The sequence below is a fragment of the Thermobia domestica genome, chromosome 11 (assembly GCF_964235325.1).
Source record: "Thermobia domestica chromosome 11, izTheDome1.hap1.1, whole genome shotgun sequence".
Lineage (NCBI taxonomy): Eukaryota > Metazoa > Arthropoda > Insecta > Zygentoma > Lepismatidae > Thermobia > Thermobia domestica.
In genome coordinates, this window is record NC_137464.1 from 127,431,726 (window position 1) to 127,452,880 (window position 21,155).

The 21,155-nt window shown below is 35.9% G+C and overlaps 1 protein-coding gene across 2 annotated transcripts in view; it reads left to right on the top strand.

Moving 5' to 3' along the window:
• Positions 1 to 21,155, top strand: part of LOC145664431 (uncharacterized) — a 1,424,688-nt gene that overhangs the window by 1,346,629 nt on the left and 56,904 nt on the right. For both annotated transcript variants that reach the window (XM_081731113.1, XM_081731114.1), the window contains 2 exons: positions 3,265 to 3,848; positions 18,811 to 20,273. In XM_081731113.1, coding sequence (XP_081587239.1) covers positions 3,265 to 3,848; positions 18,811 to 20,273 — 2,047 coding nt within the window. The remainder of the gene's footprint in view (positions 1 to 3,264; positions 3,849 to 18,810; positions 20,274 to 21,155) is intronic.

Sequence of the window (21,155 nt, forward strand, 5' to 3'; positions counted from 1 at the left end):
ACTTTAAGACAATTTCAGTGATAAAGTCGATCGGGCTAATATAGATCCGACTGTTAATATATTAAAACCTCAAAGGATACAAGACAAGCTAAGCTTCATTTCGCTGTTGTTAGTGTTATAGCAGATAGATAACACTGAAGTTGTGGTCTTGCGACACATGAACGTGTGGATGTTTCATTGTGAAGGAGTGGTTTCGAGTTGTGAAAACACAGTGCTACATTTCTAACAATGCCTAGGAAGTGTAAGAACGATGGTGGCCGCGTCCCAGTCCCAGGAGAGAAAGATCAACAGCCAAAAGTTCTACTAACGCCATCTGGCTGGTGACCACTGGAAGTATGTAGTGTCACTGGATGGACTATAGGTGTATCTGTCGGGAAGTGACCAAAAAAAAAAAAGCCATCTACTATCGTCCACGTGATTCCAAAGGTCGATCTAACTAGGTACGTGAATGTGCTGGAAGTTTTCCAAGCAGGTTCATGGTGGTTTGTGGTTATTGTTATAACGGCAAACGTCCGTTGCACAAAGTGGGCAAAAAGGCTAAAATCAATGCTGCCTATTACCAGAACATTTTGGAGCCATTCTACAGACATGATATTCCTTCTCTCTATGACAGCGACACATCTCGTGTTGTCATCCACCAGGACAATGCATCCAGTCATACGGCAAAGTCCATGCAGGCATACATGGATCGGATGGCACGTGAAACGGGCATTCATGCAATACCTCTTACATCCCTGTTAAATCTCGCGATGCCTCTCCCATGGATTTTTGTGGGTTTCGTTGTGGAAACGGGCCTTGGGAAGCAGACGACCGGACAATTTAGGGTCTTTGCAAAGCTTGTCAGAAAGAATAGGATTGTTTGGACCAAAGTGTTCAACGAGTCTTCTGCAATGAAAACTACACTGCAGGGACATTGATGCACAACGGGCGTGTCATGTGGGACACAAGCGCTGATGGCGTTACGATTTTTCTTAAGGTGAAGTGAGTTCAAACTTACTTATCATGGACGTGAAACGACCTTCTGTATATGTAGAAACACGAAACTTGGAGAGAGAACTCCTTTTATTACGAGAGTAATAAATAAAAAAGAATTTAAAAAATACGTATACACTACAACCCCTCAAATACGAACCCCGGAAATCCGAAAACCCGGCAAATCCGAACACGTTCTCAGGAGAGAAAAAAAATAACTACAGCTGGAAAATGAAAAAAAAAAATAGATTTAATCACACAAATTTAGTTTTTTTTTTTTTAAGGTTTTAACATTTTTAGACTTAATGCTTATTCAAAATCATTATCTAATTATATTCTTACAAAAAGACAGTTATAGATATGCGACAATCATTTTGGACATGAGTGTACGCCCGCCAGTCAAGGTCACTGCTCTTTCGACCACTGGGCCACCCTGTCTAACCTCAGTCGTTGTTTTACCGCCAATTCAGTGACGAAATAAGTACGTAATATTATTTCCCGCGTAATCCGAACCCCCCTAAATCCGAACAGGCTTCAGCCCCAATTAGTTCGGATTTGAGGGGTTGTACTGTAGTATGGGATGTTAATATGAAAACCGATTCATATGTTGTACCCAGGATAACCCTGAAATTAGAGATATGAAACTCGACATAAAAAACTCCTCACTAAAAATAAGCGGACGCGTGTCCTAGTATTTTCTTAAATTTTATTTTAAGAGGAAAGAGATATTTTCCATTTTTCCTCCACATTGAAAACAATGTGTTCGGTCGTTTGTAATCGCGTCATGGGAAAATATCTGAAAACTTTCAAATTAATTTTGGAATGTACTTAGTATCCACCTCGAGCTAGGTTTTAATCACTACTTTGATTAAACGGCATGCCCTAGATGGGTTAGAGTATCTCATGAGCCTCTCAAGTTAGGAAGAGGAAAATCTGGCATATAAACTCTTCATTACAAATAAGCGGACACGTGAACTACTGTAAAGCCGTTGGGCACATAAAGAGTGTACAGCCCAAATGGCTCGTCCGATTTAAAAAAATCCTTCATTTTAGATTGAAAACATCATATTTGAAGACTGAAGACTGTTTTCCCCTCTTACATTTTGTTGTAACTCTGATAATAACAGAGTTACCCTATATATATAATATAATATAATATAATATAATATAATATAATATAATATAATATAATATAATATAATATAATATAATATAATATAATATAGTCGAGTCAATACAGAGTTCACGAAAAAGGATTATCAGTATGCTTAATAATGATGCTTTTTTTAACGAAAGTTTTTATTAGGTTACTCGCTCATCTCCAGAAAATAAAACTTCATTTTACATATACGATTTTGATTGTTACTCGGAATTTTTATGGTTTTGTAGAAATATATTTACTTTTTTTCATTTTCTGTTTTTTCCCAACGTAGTTTGAGTAAGTCCAATGTAGAACAAGAAAATGAATGATTCTGAATGTTTTTGTGATGTTCCAACGGGAATCAAACCCGGGACCACATGCACCAAAGTTACACGAAGTAGCCACTAGATCAGTTGAGAGGACTGTATAGTTGGTGGTGTATTTTTTTCCATCAAATTTGTGAGCTACATGTGGTCCGGAAAAGTTATAATATGTGTAACACATCCAGTTGTGGTATTATAAATAGTTAAGTAAGATTCTATATTTGTTGCGAAGAATACAAACATTTTATTTTACTGGCATTTAATATTAACTTGTAATAACAAACGTGTTTACTAGTTCGGCAAATGTAGCCGTTTGAATCTGAGTTTTGTATTTTGGGTCATTATGCAACACCGAGGTTTAAAGAACGGGATATATTATTAACATCGACTCTTAACCACAAGCAGGGCTTAAATGCGGTGCTGTTAGCGGGTGCACAGACCATGATGTAAGATCAGTCTTCATAGTGTAAGCCGTTTTCCACCACAGTATCTCGCCTCCAGTAGAGCTGGATTACGGGACCACACCACCGACCCCGGCGTGTTTCTATCTGACTGTATTTACTAAGATTTTGAGTGGGTTTTACGTGTGTAAATAGTTTTTATCTGTACATATGTTTAAACATAAAATATGTATTTCTTCAAGTTTTTCCCTACCATTATTGTTTTATTGTTATGTCTTGTAATAATGTTTGTTAACTTTTCATATTAGTTAGGAATCAAATCGTCTTTACAAGATTTAATTGTTAGCAAAATATAATCTCAAAGTATTTGTCTTTTACAGTATATAAGCAAGGAAATTTTCATTAAAATATCTCATAATTATTACAGCCAACTCAGTGGGAGTGTCAACAGAAACGAATACTCATCAAACAACCACAACTACTTACCAATCTTCAACGACAGCGCCTCCGCAATATCCTGGTACTCCACCAGGTTCTGTCGCTAATCAGGAGACAGATTCCAAAGTGACAGTAACATCGTCGTCTTCACCTTCACCAGCATTTGTGGTACCTGCAGCACCAGTGTCCAACGAAAAGACACGCCGTCATTCAGACTCTGAGCATTTTGTGTCCCCTCATGTTCCCCAAGATGTTGCCCTTGTGGAATTATTGAAAAGAAAGGCAGTGAAAAGAGTTCAGAGAACATCTTCGGATCCAGGAAACACTGGTACACAACAGCTACAACTCAATTTACCTGTAGAAGTTCAACAACCTGTAACGTCAACGTACTCTGGAGATAGTTATGGTCTTGGTAGTGTCACCTATCAAACAGAAGACGGGGGATATTTTTCTCCTAGTATACAAGAAGATGTGTTCCAGCAAGTGTCAGTCCCTGACTCAATGTTACTGCAGGGTGTTGATCCAGCTCAGCTATCAGCACTAGAGAGTTCGCAACTTGCTGATACTATACAGGTAGGAGTAGTTGTACAAAATATTTGTAAAAACTTGTTTTAACAATTTCAGTATGAATTATACAGGGAAAACATTTTACAAGTTACATTAAGTTTTGATTTTTTTTTTTTGTGAAATATACAAACAGCTAGCAAATAACTTTTTTTTTAAAAAAAAAAAAAAACATATATGTATTGGAAATTATTAAGCAGTCTTTCTGAATCTATTGAGTTACATTTTCACATTCAGGCAAGCTATTATAGCTACTTGACAGGAAACATTTCACTTTCCTAATGTTTCTACTCGCCTGCTTTGATTTACACATACCTTGGGACAGCAAAACGTTAATTTAGTTTATTTTGGCTTCGTGTGCATTTTCTCTTTTGAACCTTCTCTCAGAAAAGTTTAACAGAATCCGAAAAGTTTCCTTTAGTGAAAGACAGAAACTTATAGGTTTGTCAGACATGTATACAAAATAAGTACTTGCATGTTGTACATACTTTAGGGCATACACACTAACGACAGATCCTATAACAAAATATAGACATATTGAAGCAAGTGCGATGAAGATAGCATAAGTAAAATATAATTTTCCTGAGTACTGTATCCACAATCAAATTAATTTGATTTCAGTTCGAGCAGATATGTTTGTAAATGTTCTAGACAAAGAAGAAGCAATTACTATAGTAGAAGTACCAGGTTATCATAAAATAAGTATCGTTCAGAGAACTCTGGAGACGTAACCATTCGACAGAATGCAACCAAACTTCGTAGGAGTATATTTGGGAACATGCAGAAGCGATTGGTGTAAGAAATAAAATTAGTTCCAATTTTCTCCACCAGAGATAATTGGCGTTGTACATCAAGTAAGTGCAGCGCGGAAGAAAAACGACACTAGTGATGCTAAACGATAAGAAAGGTTGTAATTACCTTTCCTGTGGATCTCGTGGCTGGTCAGTAGCGGATTTACGGAGGGAGGGGGCTTTTAAGTTGAAATGTCTCTTTAATTTTCTTGGATATCTTACAAAAACGAAGTTAAATGTTAGTCTTTCCTGTGCTCATAAAATGCAAGCTACCCCAATATTCCAGGAAAAGAGTAGTGTCAAATCTCGCCTTTAGAGGCTGTTGTGTTTCTGTTTAGTGTTAAGTACGGTAAGTTTGGTATGGAAGACAAATGATATTATTGATATTAAATGAGAGAAAGGCCGTAATTATGCCTCCCGTGCGATGGGTCTCATTGATTTGTACTCCTATTAATAACCCCGTGGTATAGTGATGTGTTACAGGCGATGATAGTGATGTGAGGTTCTGCCCAAAGGCAGGTCTTTGACGTGAAAGTCCCTGGGCAAGGAAAACCCATGGTGACTAGTACTGTATGAGATGATGACGTTCTAAGGACGGGACCTACAGGTTAACATGAGATCCAACTCACGTGTGTCTTCATCGGAAATCGAACCTGGGACCCCTTGATTACAAGGCAAAGAATATGGAAAGAAAAAAGAAACCAACATCGGATCACAATCAATTCACTTCTGCCACATAGTGACGCTCAAACCCGTATCATTGAAACACATACAGGCGTGAGTAAGCACCTGGAGAGGTAATTACAGTCTTTCTTATCATTTAGCATCACTAGTGTCGTTTTTCTTCCACGCTGCACTTACTTGGCGTTGTACAGCGCCACAATCACCTCTGGTGAGGAAAACCGGAACTAATTCTGTTTTTTTACACCAATCGCTTCTGCATGTTCTGAAATATACTCCTACCGAGTTTGGTTGCATTCTGTCAACTGCTTACGTCTCCAGAGTTCTCTGAACAGCGATACTTATTTTATGATAACCTGGCACTTGTCTAGTGCAAAAACCAATATATGTTGTTAGAGATTTTGAATCTCACATTTAAACCGTTTGGATTGTTTTATATGTAAAGTATTTATAGTGGTTGATATTCTTGAAAGTTCTCAACCAATTAACCTAACAATGTACTATATGTACTATAATTAGTTCGTAAGAGACTCTAGGCTAATTCCATGTGTGACTTACACGACATCAGACGCCAGACGGTAGTAAATATTATGTATTAGAAAAGTTATAAAAAATTTTCAAGGGCAAGTTTTAGGTTATAAATAAGGGGCAATAAGTCCTTCATTCATCTTTATTTGCAGCATTTAAATATGTAAACAAAATGGCTGAAACAAGACTCTAAATATATACGTGACTTACACGACAGCAGGAGACATCGTGTTTTGAATAACGGTTAACTATATGAAAATTCTGTTCTTCTATTGCTACAAGGAAACTAAAACATTTTTACATATATTAAGTAGATACCAAGCTACAAGACCAAAAGAAAATTATTATATTTTCTGTATTTATTTTAAAATATATGCCACAAATATAACGTGACGTACACGACATAAATTTGTGACTTACACGACAAATCTAACATCATGTCTTCGTTTAATTACACTTTCCAAATCTATTGGAGGATAGAGTGGCACTAATGATTTAGAGAGATAAAAGGAAGTTAACAGACAAAACAAGAAGTTAAATAGTTCTTTTATTCGCGCAAAATTTGTCAAATTCTAATTTATGTCTGTGATCGACGTCTGTTAATGCAACATATGCCTAATCTTTCTGTTGCGGCCAATAAAATTATTTATCTTGATGGTAATGGCGAAGAAATGTTACATAAAGTTCTTCTGATTCTTTTCTCCATATCTAACAAATATTTAATAGTTCTTTTTCCGGCGAAGGGTATCAATACCCTGTCTCCAGTAGAGTATTTTTATCACTTCTTCACTGCGTTTATTCCCTTCACATGCGCCAGTGAACTGTTCTGGAATGAAATCAAACTTCCTTCGTGGTGAAAAAATATTTTAGATGAGAGAACATTCAATAGTATACGCTGAAACACAATGATAGTGGTGCTAGTTTCGTGTTTTTGGAATATTACATATTTCTTTCTTATGATGTTTCCATTGGCGCAACTCAAAATTTTTTGAAATAATACTCTTTACTACAGTATATTACATTATGTTCGGACATAGCTTGCGTGCGCTCTCAATAAATTTTGAAGCAGATTGAGAATCAATTTATCTTTGATAGCCTTTGCCATAGTTCGTAGCCGAAAAATGCCAAGACATTTCAACTTTCTGCAATGTTATTGAACAAAGTGAATAATGTGCACCATCATCCGACTGATAATTCACATTGTTGATCGGAAAACCCGGATGACGCCCTTCAAACTCTTCCATAAGTGTAGAATAGAAACAAGCAACTGCAAACATATCTTGATGCATACAATCAGATATAATTACGCACGAATCATGTTCTGTGGTTTCATATTCTTCAGGAAAATATATTATGGCAGTTTACATAGTACAATTGTGTGATATCCAGTGAGCGGTTTGTATCTTTTCTTGGTACATAAAACAGTAATTTCCACTAAAATCCATTTGATGCAATATCATTCTTTTCAACTTCTCTATCTATTTCCGCTTCCATTCAGCTTCTGAACTAGGCATATCTGAAAATGCAACAGAAAAGACGAGTGTTACATATCTGACATGTCCTAATTTTATAATCTTAAAGTAAACGTTGTTGTGACTTACATAGTTCCGTTTGAATAAGCATGTTTTCTACCAAGAAAGCGTGATAGAGTAGTAGCGTGGTAGATTTGGCTCGACAGGTTGCGGGTTTAAAACATATAGCTGGCAATTCTGACTGAGGTGTTCCTCATTCACGCCAGGCAAATGCCGAGATGATGCCCATTCAACGAATCCTTTCCCATATACCCACCTCCGTCCTATACCGGCCTGAGCTTTAGATGCCTAAATGCAATAAATACCAATTTACAAGCATATTTCCAAAACAACGAAAGAGTACGAGAAAAGCAATAAACGTATTAAAAGTAGCTGAAGCTAGAAACTTCGGAACCACATGTGCCAACATTGTTCCAAAGACAGTAGATACTTCCTGTCACGTTTTTTAAAAACTTCTTTCTAGATCACATCGATTTATATTGTTTAACTTCCATTCGTTACATTTATAGTTCAGTCAAGTACATTTTACATCCATACTTCATAATATTGCTTTTATCATCCTTACCTTTCCTTCTCTTACACTAAACATGGCACCCAATACATTAATTGAGTTATCAATTCACTATTTATACGTTTTACTGCAGTTAGCAACTATTGGCAATGTAGTAACATTGCAACAAAATGTGACTTACACGACACGCATAATGTGACTTACACGACAGGGAAAGAAATGTGACTTACACGACATATTATATTTTGTATTTAAAAGAGTTACACGTATTATTTCGGCACTTTCTGCACGGCCTTTGATTACCGTCTGTCCAAATGAAGAAAATTTAGAATAACAGCTTTTTTGTTTAATTATGTATATAAATACATAAACTTATTTATGTTTTCTTGTGACTTACACGACAGCCTACTTGAATAAATCAATTATTGTAATTTTCTTGCTATTATTAAATTATATGCAAAACAATGTCACTAATGTAAACACAAACATTATCTTAATAAATACCATACGCGATCTTCAATTACCTACAGAAATTATCAGAGAAAAACTTTGTGTTAAAATCCAAATGTAAGTACGATATTCTGCGACATGAAAGTGGCCATATTTTACCTCCTGCAGAGCCATCTACAAATCAGCGTTGGTATCATCTTGTTCAAGTATGAAAAATTCAGCATTCCTAAAAATGAATTTTAATACTTATCTAGGCCAAGGTGAAACTTCAAATTTTCCCTTCGTAGGGTCACTTACCGCGGAATTGACCTCTATTAAATATTATTATGGGATATTAGAATAGTCTCCTTTCAAGTCAGGTAACAATCTATATCATTTTGTACAAATATACATGTAGTATCGTCTATAGAATTATTAGTAAATCAAATTCGGTAAACTTAACATTTGTCTGCCTACGTACTTTATTTTAGTTTCCTCTACATTTTAACATGCTGAGAGGAACTAGAAGTGGAGTTTTATGCAACAATGACAGTGATCGTCCCACAGATACAGATATATTTGTTTTGTGTTCTTTCTAAATCGATTCTTAAGAAATTTCTTTCTGTTTTCTTTTCTTTTCTTTTTCCAACAAAGATAATTAAATACGTAGAGTAAATTGCATAATTACGTCATATACCTAATTTCGTTTTATCTGTTTCGTGTCTTCACAATATGAAATCTGTAAGTTGGCAGTAAAATCAAGAAGTATATGCTCATGATAGTCTGTGCTTCAAGATGTGGAGACATCAATACTTTAATAGTCTATCATCCAATGTCAGTTGATGCCCGTTGTACATTTCACGTGCTGTTGAAGATGTTGCAGCAGACCTAGTAATTAGGAAACGAAGGTAATCAATACGTCTTCGTGAACACTTTCTCTTAGTATCATTATTGAGAAGTGGCAACATTATGATACTCATTGTGTCAAAGAAGTACTTCAGATTATTTTTTTTAAAAGAACTTTCACTTACACACTAATCACCAAATGAAAGAATAAGTTCGATACATACCATGTGAAACTTTTTTCTCTAATTGAAAACTCAACTCACCTTAATTCATCATTGACACACAAATAAATGAATGATCGACAATATATTTCAGAAATTAAACACTTCCCTTCCTCAGACCTTGAAGTATGAGTAGAATCCCATTTCTTTTCTTGTTTTCATCACTAATGAAGACCACTGTAGACCACTAATATGGATAATAATCTGAGTGGAAAAAGTGAATTAATGTGACTTATATAAAATGAAATATCTTGTATTAGAAGACAACACCTTTAATTCAGTAAACTCTCCACATACACCAAAAATACTGTTTACAAGTGAATCCTATTTAATGGCGCATTAAAATTAATATAGATGGAATTAAACACTAGAAGAATGAAAATATCTGTATATCCATAAATATTTGTAAGTCGCCATTTATATATAATCATACAAGCTACTTCTGGAACATTGTTGTCAACCTCTGATGAAGAAATTCTACTTTCGGATAATATTTGTTTAAAAGTGAAAGGTCATTAGCAAAACAAGATATCGAATTTTAAAACATTGTAAAAAATGAATGTTAGTACATTGTTCGAAAAATATGTGATCGTTGAAAAATACTAAGCGATTGATTTTCACAAAATAATAAATTTAAATGCTATTTATTAACAGAAACAAATTGTACAGTACTCTGAAGATAATTTAAATAATTTAAGTTATCATTGTCAAAAGTTAAACAAAATTACTGTTTAATACCTTCAGAAACATTGAACAGTTTAAAACTCAGTCAGGTATTAGGAAACTATGGTATTATTAAAGTAAAAAACAAAAGTGTTATGATCTGCAAGAGAAAATTCTCTCCTACTAGAGAAAATATGTCTGCTTATATGAATCTGGATTAGAGTGACCATACGTCCCGTTTTAACTTGGACAGTCCCGTTTTGGGGGCGCGTCCCGACGGAAAAAAGTAGTATTTGTCCAGTTTTATGCAAGTGACAGAAGTAAGTAACAAACCCAGACCTTACAGGCATGGCGAGAGATGCTGGTAGCTTGGCACCTAGCGGGCGAGGGTATTTGTTGGATGTTGGCAACACTGGAAAAATCAGTAAAATGCAAGGAGGTGTTCGTTGTCTACAGAAGGGTTTTTTTCTTCTGAGAATCGTATGCGTCCTGAGCAGTCTGATTTGATTGTGGAAAGATGAATCGTATATTTGTTTCCAGACGTGTGGACGAAGGGCAACACGCGGATATTTTAAAACTAGTGATCCTTAGCTACGGCTATTCCTACACTCTGATAAATAATTTATGCTTAGTACACTTGGAATTAATTGGCTCATCCCCCGCTCTCATAATGAGCGCCTTGATAAGATGGCAACATTGGACCTCCCAAGTTAGTAAACCTGACTTACTGGATGCAATAGGAATTTTAAGGGTAATTTATGTATTCAATTAATTATCCGTCTTAGGAACTCTTGAGTTCATATCTTTGTCACACGATATAAAACGTTTCAATAACTGCCGTTCAATATATATTTGCTCGACACAGAAAGTAAATTTTAATTTTTGGCTATAAAATGTCTGATTAAACCTACTCTATGCTACAAAATAGGTGATTATGTTACAATGATTTAAAACTAATTTTAAACTACAAATTTGGTATTTGTTTCACAGATTTTGGTAGTTTATTAGTATATATACACTTTTATTCTTCTGTGATGTAACGAGTTTTGAGAATTTGTTAGACAAAAATCTCGCATATGAATATGATTTATAGTTTTACTGTTGTGTTTGTTACACTCCGAATTTAGTGAAAGACTTCGTTTCCACTAAATATGTTCTCAGATATATACGAATGTGTCTATTTCCATAATATATACATACACAGTGGTCTACTACTCCTTTTTTCTTTTTAGTTGTCAGGTTTCTAGCTGTTAAAATTATGGTCACCCTAGTTTGGATGTTCATGTATTCAGTAGTTCTCTTGTGTATTGAAAGTTTTGTAATTGCACAATGGCTATTAAGTGAAAAGGTTATTGAACGTACCATATCATTATTCTTGTTCTTGTTTTAAAAATATTGTCAATAATAGGGTGATGTGCCAGTAATTTGTCAACTGCTTTATTGGTAGTCAACCACTTGGACACTGTCGAAATATAAGAAGGCATATAATTTGATCCTTAGCAATATGGAGGATTTTTTTTTAAAGCTATAGTCCATATAATCAACTATGAGTGTCTAAGTGTCTCTAGTAGGGGACGTGGCAGAAGGAACCTGTCCTCTCTCCAAATATCTTGGATAGAAAATTAAATAGACCCATCTGAAACTGCTTACATAAAATGGAGTTACAAATGTTATGTTCATTGTTAAGTAATGGTAATTAGTTGCATTAACTATTTGGGAGTCGATATGTTTTAAAAATGGTAAGAATAAAGTAATTGTGTCATCTTCCTAATCTCATGACCCTGTTTGTCCCTTCTTCTTTAGGACGATGATATAATTCTTTTTGTCCTTCTAAATAGCTATTTACAAAAGTAATTAAGAATTGCTTGAGTAGAAACAGAGAGAAAGTAAAACAAGTGACTAGCTTTCCGGTGTCTAGGTAGTATTTTTATTGAAAATTTAAAATATGAATTGGAAATAGAAAGCTTCATAGAAATGATGAAATTTTGGGAGAAAGAAGAAAACACGTGATATATTATATATACCGCTTAGTGAAGAGTCATAAAAGAAAGAGTAGTCAAACATTGTGATGCTCAGAGCATAAACATGGATATTATGGAAAGATTATGAAAAAACTAATTGATTAGTTTGTTTAGGGTTTTACTTTCCCTTTCATTCTCAGCACAGGGGCAGTACGAGACGTTAGTCGGGAACCCGATTCTCCTGCATTGAAGGCAATAATGTTAATCGTTTTAGCTACGAGGAGCTTTAAAAAATATACTAGAATTATGCAAAATTTGTAGAAATTTGTACGTCGCACATGCTCTGACTCAAAAATAATTACTCGATCAAATTTGTATCTACTGAAACGTAACGAACTCGAGACATTTCTGAAGCTGATCACGAGTGATGAAAAGTAGTTATCCTGCTGCAGCAATATGCGAAAAAGACCGTGATCGAAACGAGAAGAAACTCCACAGTTTGTGACAAAGCTCATATTCGCAGTCAGGAAAGTTATGCTGTGCTTCTGATGGGATTCGAAGAGCATTGTGCATGGCAAGCGGCTGCCGCCGGGCGGAATGCCTCGGAACTGTACTTTCGACGATTAGCGCGAGGGCACCTAGCAATTCAAACGAAACGGCCAAGCTGGTCGGCAGAAAGATATCGTATACCGCACTGACAGCGCGAGACTGCATACATTTTAACGACCCGTCTGATATTGTGAGAACTTGGCTGGAATGTTTAAATGCATTCACCGTGTAGCCCGAAGCTTTTCAAACAACATTATTAGCGTGGACAGCAAACTGCACAGATAGAAAAATTAAAGCAAAAAGAAAGATGGAAAAATTAAAGGTTAACTTTAAAAAACCCTCTCCTACAGTTGAAGTGCTTATACAGACACGGACAATGACACGGAGAACCAGTCGTATTAACAAATGCTGAAACAAATCTTCAGTTATGCGCTTATTCACCTAAAAATAACCTTCACTAACATATCTGTTCACTAGGAGCACATCCCCAGCGTGTACGTTAACATATAGTTACGAGAGAATACCTATAACTCAGATTTTGAGTAGTTTCAAACGTTCGTTTCCGTAAACTGTAAAAGGCAGTGATTACTATGCTAATTACTACAAATTAAATGCAACTTTTTGTTTCATACACACAAACTATTAGGGAATGAGGACCATGTGCTAACAAAGAATACACTTGAAAATTAAAATAACATGTTATAACAAAAATTAAAATAAGATGATAATCGATATAAATGTAGAGGATGAATATGACATGTCCAAACTTTGCCAAGTATGGTGGAAGAAGCTATTTGTTTACTTCTTCTTGCCCAACCGCTAACGCAATTAGTACATTCAAATTCACGAACGATGACGAACTGAAGGGTGCGAAGGTACAGTTGCAAGTAACAACCGTAGTCATAATAATCAAACAACATTGAAGATGGTGGGTAATTAGGTGGTAAGAAAAATGAAGAAAACTGAATAGTTTACATCGCTCATTTTGAAATACAGATGGAAGATTAAACTTACAAGAAATGACAAAAATCAGTGAAATTTGGAGTTATACTAAACATAGTTTGGGGGGGAAGCAAGCATCCCCGGTGGGGATACTTCAGCTGACTTCTTTGGGGGGAAGAAAATGTGATTGAGGGGGAAAATCCCCCTCATCTCCCCCGGTAATTCGCACCCTGTATATAGTCATTGTTATAAAAAAGTTTAATTTCTATTTGCTGAGACCTTCAGCCAATCCCTTAAGTCTCCTTGTTCACTTTCGAACCAATCACGTTCCGCCATTTTTGGTTCTTTTCAGCTTCAAACCTATACTGACAAGGAATCAGTATAGGTTCGAAGTTGAGCCCAGTACTGACAGAAATAGTTATAAACAAATAGGAGAAAAAGGTGAAAGAAGAAGGTGGTTAGAACTTAATCATGTTTTGTAGGAATGTGGATGACTGTCTAGGCTTGTGGAAATGGACTAGGAGACAATTAGAGAACTTCAAGGATAGTGTGGAGAATAAAGAAAAGGGCATAAGATTGGACCTGAAGTTGGAAGAAAATGGAGGAATAAACTTTTTGGACATGACCATAATAAAACAAGGAGAAGGGCTGGTTACGAGGAGGTACCAGAAAGAGTGCTCAGCGGGGGTGTTGTGCCATGAGAGGAGCGACGTGGATAGGAGTACGAAGAGAAATTTCATAACAAATATGATAAGAAGAATAGAAATGCTAGAGGACGGAGAGAAAGGAAGGAAGGAGAACATAGAGAAATTCTACAGACAGTTAGAGAAGAATGGTTACAGCAGGAAGGAGGTAGAGAAGGAAGAAGAACGCAGGAGGAGGAAGAGAGGAAGAAAGAAGAATGAAGAGGATGGGAGTGGAAAATGGCATGGTATAGAAAGTATGGGAGAAGAAACGGAGAAACTGAAGAAGTTAAAGAAAGGAGGGGTCAGAACTTATAGAAAGAGTGGAGAAAGTTTATTAAGATCAATAAAGAAGAATAGGAAAGGCACCAAAAAGATTAATGAAGAGGAAGAAGAAGTCATCTGCAAGGTATGGTATGAGGATTGCGATTTGTCATATGTAGGGGAGACAGGAAAGAGAATGAAAGAAAGGATAAAACAACATAAAGATGATGTGAGGAGGAAGAAAGATACCAATGCCATATACAAACATGTTAAGGAGACTAATCACAGAATTAATTGGAATAAGACGGAAATAATGGGGATGGAGAAAATAATAAGGAAGTGGAAAGAAGCAGATAGGATAAAGAAGGTAGGAAGAGATAAACTGATGAACTGGACAAGGAGCTTACCTATTAATGAATTATGGCAAAGAAGTTTGGAAGGGTGGACAAGAAGAAAATAAAAAGGCCCTTATAAGAACCAAAAATGGCAGAACGTGATTGGTTCGAAAGTGAACAAGGAGACTTAAGGGATTGGCTGAAGGCCTCAGCAAATAGAAATTAAACTTTTTTATAACAATGACTATATATATGTCTGTTAAAAGAATTTTTAAAAATTGTTCGTATGTGCTATGTTATAGTTTAAAATATAGTGGGTTTGAAGCTTTTGTCAGTGTTTTTTTTTTTTTTTTTTTTGGTTAAAATGGTTAAACAGTTGATAATTAGTTTAATTTATAAATAGTTAACTTAATTCAGAAATTATAAACAAAAATTAAAGTTATCTTCATTTCTCAAGAAGAAACAAAGTATATATATATATATATATATATATATATATATATATATATATATATATATATATATATATATAGAGAGAGAGAGAGAGAGAGAGAGAGAGAGAGAAATCCTTGAAAAATAAAGAACTACGCTGTACCCTATCTAGAGGATGCCCGGGAAATAAGAACGAATTTGAATTTCGCACCATTTTGTCATATGACGGTTGGCAGCCGTGGTTTTACCATGTTTGTTATCCTCTATCATTCCGATTAGTAGGCTGTGTGGTGAGCATTGTTAGTTGGTGTTTATTTCGGCATGGAGCGTTTAACAACAAAGCAACGCATCCAAGTGATTAAAAGTTATTACAAAAACAAGGAAAGTTCCACAGCAACCGTTCGAGATTTGCATGTGACACATGGACGCAATGTTGCTCCTACTGATTCATCAGTTCGGAAGTTGGTCCTGAAGTTTGAGACCACGGGGTCAGTGTTAAATGTTAAGCAGACTGGAAGACCGTGTTCTGTTCGAACAGAAGAAAACATTGCTGTCGTGCGTGACAGTGTGACCGTAAGTCCCATGAAATCAATTCGCCGACGAGCTCAACAATTGAATTTATCACTAAGTTCACTGCATGAAATCCTGTCGAAAGATCTGAGAATGCATGCATACAAGAGTTGAAGCCTACAGATCATGGAAAGAAACATCGATTTGCTCAATGGGTATTGGCTCGACAAGCGGAGAACGAGAACTTCACGACAAGAATAATTTTCTCAGTTGATGCACACTTCCATCTCAGTGTGTACGTCAATAAGCAGAACTGCAGAATTTGGGGTACAGAAAATCCGCAAGTGACTGTGGAAGAACAGATGCATCGTCAACGCACGACTGTGTGGTGGAGCTCTGGGCAGGAGGAGTGATTGGCCCGTACTTTTTTTTGAAGACGATGAGGGAGCTGGCGTCACTATGAACGGCGACCGTTACAGACACATGCTTTCAGATTGGTTTTTCCCAGTTTTGGATGAAATGGAAATTGAAAATGACGATTTTTGGTTTCAGCGAGGTGGTGCGACCTGTCACACATTCCGTGAAACAATTGGTCTGCTGAAGGAAGTTTCCTCAAAAAATTATCTCTTTGCGAGGAAATCTGGAATGGCCTGCCAGATCATGCGATGTTACCCTTGTATTTGTGAAATCTAAAGTGTACGTGAACAAACCACAGACAATACAACTGAAGGATGAAATTAAGAGGGTTATTAATGGCATCACACCAGATGTTTGTGATCGCAAATTTCAATGAACACATTGCTCATTGCGTGGAGCCTTGGGTGGTCATATGCCGGATACAATTTTTCATACATAAATGTGAGAAAATTACCTAATGTGTATGTATACACAAATGGGAGAAGTTACTCAATGTGTTTATTTAAAAAATCACTATATTTTATATTAGTTTTATAGCACTTTAATATTCGTCCCTATTTCCCGGACAGCCTCTACATAAGAGCAAGGATAGAACATGCTACACATGAAAGGACAATATGAGGCACAGGCCAGTCCCCAAGAAAAAATGTAAGGACATAAATTCTACAAGAAAGAATGAAAACGAAACCTGAGCAACGTTACAAGGAGTTATATATATATTAGAATTGTTGAGTACTGATACTAAAAGAAATGTGATATTCTAAAAGCGAGGACATTTACATAATATGTCTTCAACCTCATGTCGGTTCCAAATATATCAATAGCAGATAATAGTAGTTGTAAGTCAGTGGCGTATTTAGGGGGGGCTTCCGGTCTTAAGCCCCCCCCCCCCGAAATCTTACTTACTGTAGTAAAGGATATGAAATATCTTGCAGAATTTTCACATTTTCAGGCAAAGCCCCTCCCCGAAAGTTAGCAAAGCCCTCCCGAAACAAAATCGTAAATACGCCACTGTTGTAAGTATATTTTTCTATTTGTCACTCCCCTCATGAAATATGGAGGTCGAATATTAGTTTGTGAACTATACTTGTTAGATTAATTTTTAAATAAAATCACAATAAAGATGGTTAAAAGGAAAAAGTGAGATTTTTCAAACTAAGGAATAAACACATTCAAGAATTTGATATACGGTGGCCACTAGTCAGCATAGAGCAAGTAGGCAAATAGAACGAACGAAACTCCCTTTCTTGTGTTTCTGTATTCCCTAGTTCTAGGTTTCATCTATAAGAAGTATAAACTAAAGTAAAGAAGATATTCTGTGGCATATAATATTGATATTAATGGTTTTGTAATCTTATTTTAATAGAAAAATATGTCAATCAGTGCGTGACGCTAGGCCCTAATAACACTTTAACCGAAACATGGATCTGTGAGACCCAGTGGTAAATTTTAAAACACAAGGTTGTACTCCTGGTTGCTCGTGAAAGTTTAAGTTTATTTGGTTCTTTTATTTTATACTTTCGTATACCATGTATAGAGAAAACCTTAAATACATTTCAAAGTAAATATAATACAAAATTGAGTTGTAGATCCCTGAGACCTTGTGGTTCTCATAACGTTCTTGAAACTCATGTTTTGTTTAAAGTAATAATATACAGTCAAGCTAATAAATGTCATTATTTGCGCTGCCTTCCTGATGCCAACAGATGTCGCTAGATTTAATACTATTGTGACGATGTAGCTGGCTGAAGACTTTGACGCAACAACTAGTAGTAATAATAGCCGTATCCGTTGTTAATAAATAATATAACCTAACCAGAAGACTTTACTATATATTAATAATGACATATGTTACAGTCACAGGAATGTACTATTGCCTACATTAGACAGTACTGGGGTAATATGTCTGATGAAGATAATGATAAATTGCTAGAAGTGCTATACAGAACATTATTAAGGAATAGTCAGCGTTTTAGTGAGATTTTGTTATTTACAGTTAAAGATAGATCGAAATCGAGTAGAAATAGTGTATAGGTGGTCGGTGCTTGGAAGGAAGAAGTATAAAGACCAGTAAAAGTGAAAAAGATCTTTTAAATTTTTTTATTAAATTAAGAGCACAGAAAAAGAAACTAATAATATTAAAATGAATACTTCACTCAAGATAGCGATGATAATTCAACTCTTTCCATGAAAGATTATGTTGCAGCGTGTGAAAAGAAGAACGTTTTAGAGACACAAATTGAGGAAGATGATACGAATATTTGCTGTGACGTGTTTATGTTATTCCCATTTGAAGCTCTTCACACATGACAAGCAATTCTGTGTAATTTCATTTGAGTTCTTCGTTACATATAAGTTGTAACTTTCTTTTAGATATTTGTAATTTAGGCCTTTTTAATGCTCATAATTCTGTATGTAATAAGTTGTCTAATATACGTAACATGTGATATTGGTTTATTTCATATATTGTTATTTATATATATTGTTAAAATTGAAATCAAAATTCACAATTATATTTTAAATTTGAGTTACATGGCAGTACTGGCACAATCTCCCTATATTTTATCGATAATACTCCCATAAAATGTTCACATAAGTTTTTTATTGTATGTTTTTGCTAGTAGTTTTATTTAAATATGTCAGGCTTTGTTCATGAAATATGTTGATGTATTTCAGCTCACTGAACAATTTCAAGCTGCGTCATTACTGCAAGATCAAACTGCAGAACAGCTTCAAGACATTGCCTCATTAGAAGACTACCAGAATGCTGCTTTGCAGGATGAGGGACAAAGTTTGCAAAGTCCAGTGCAGTACCAAAGTCATACAACACAAGATTTCCAGGCAGCGCTCAATTCTCCACTTCCTGTCAGTCTGGCAGGATTCACGTACACTTCACAGCAGGGACAAGCGACAATTCAATCGGCGTTGTCTTCGCCACTTTCCAAGGAGTCATCAGTGCTTTCTGGGTATAATTCATCCCAAACAAATCAAACTGCCATTCCTTCTCCTCTTCAGAAGGACACACCACCATTTAGTTATTCTCCTCATGCTCAGAATAATTTATCGACCCAGTCACCAATGCAATCTCCATTGCATCACGACTCACCAAGTTTTACGTATCCAACGCCACCTGCTAGCCAAGAAGGGCAGTCACCATCATTCAATCAAACTATCACCGCAAGCAGTTTACCATTACAGTCTCCTCAAGTCCAAACAGAAACTTTTGTTCAGTCTGTTATTTCGCACTCAGTATCATCAAGTGACTGCCCTGTTGCAGTATCTTCTCCACTCACAGCATTCTACACTAATTCGTCGCTCATGACGACTTCATCTGCGGCAGTAGAGGCAGCTCTTTCTGAAGTTTTGCCTGCAGGTTCTGTGGAAGCAGTAACGGCAGGAACACAAACTACAGGAGGACAAGGGAGAAGCAATAGTTTAAATATGTACCATGGGCTTGGGCTTGCAAATCCATCCCCTCCTCCGCAGTCCCCATTATCCACTACACCAGTACCTTCACCATTGTCATTATCCAGTGTCCCAGCTTCTTCATCATCAGTTTCATCCCCGTTGCCCTCCGTTGGTTTCACTCCGACCCAAAGTCTCGTAGCCCAGTCATCAACGTTCCCGCTATCACCTCATCACACGCTTCAGTCACAAATGATGCCAAATTCCGAGGATCCGCTTCTCTCGAGTAGTCCGAAAGACTTCGGCGGAAGAAAGAGATTTGAATTCGGTGGCCATTCTTTCAAGCTAATTGGTAATAGTGTTGTTAGTGATTTGAGTATAGGGAATGGGCAGAATGCTTTAACAGGAATTGTATTAGACAGTAACGGAGAACTGAAGTTTTTCCAAACAACTAATCAGACTAAAGGATTTGTAGTATCAGGGGTTAATTCTGCAGTGATAGGAAGTGGTGTTTTCCAGAGAAGTAGTGAAGTTGATGCGTGTTCAACCACGGTAGGTGGTGTAAGAAATTCAAGCAATACGTCTGTTCAGGGAGCTGTGAGTGTGAGTGGAGTTACTTCTACCACACAACATGGCTCAACTCATTGTGTCAAGTCTCAAAGGCCAAAGGTTCCAGTTACTCTTGATAATCCAAAGGAAGAGGTAGAGGATGATGTGTTTCTAAGTCCAAGCAGGTAAATAATATGTTTATTCTATGTTGAAACTTCAGATATTCTGTCATGTATGAGGCATTCCGGGTAATAAAGGCGAACTCAGCATAAAGTCATTTTTGAGCGACGATAGGAGATAAGATTTAAACTCAAGCTTTTTATAAGATTCTCCATAGGGGGTTTCGAATTTCTTACTAACCTCCAAGAACAAGGGTAGTTTACTGAAGGTTGAATTTGTTTTTAAAGTAATTTTCTCGGAAACGGCTCTAATTTTGTTTATATTTCATACACCAATATTTTATAAACAACCATATACTGTGGTATACGTCATTTCTCTGGGAAAAATCCACTCTTTGGGGTAGTTTACTTCTCAGGCTAAATTTTTTCTTAACAATCTTCTAAAACACGCCTCAGGCGATTTTGTTCATACTTCATAAATAAACGTTCATTAATAACGTGATAATATGATATAACTCATTTGTCCTGAGAAATCCACAAGAGTTATTTCAAAAATTAGTTTTAGTAATAACTCCAGCATAACATGATTTATAAACGCGAATAATTATCAAGCGTTTTAGAAAAACTTCGTCCGAAGGAAACACCCTCAAAAGTAAAGTACTCCTTGTAATTTTTTAAAATGAGATACGACTTATGTCATATGTTTAAGTTATTACTGCAGTACTTTTTATGAAATATCAACAAAATCGTACGAGTAGTATTTTAGAAAATCAAATAAGAAATATCAATCCCAAGATTAAACTTTCAACTATTAATTCTGGATTTTTCATGAGAAGTGATTTGCACAACATAATAAGGTTATTAATGGAATATTTATTTATGGAGTATGAACAAAATTGTCCGAGTCATGTTTTAGAAAAGCGTCCAGAAAGAACTCTATTCAAAAAG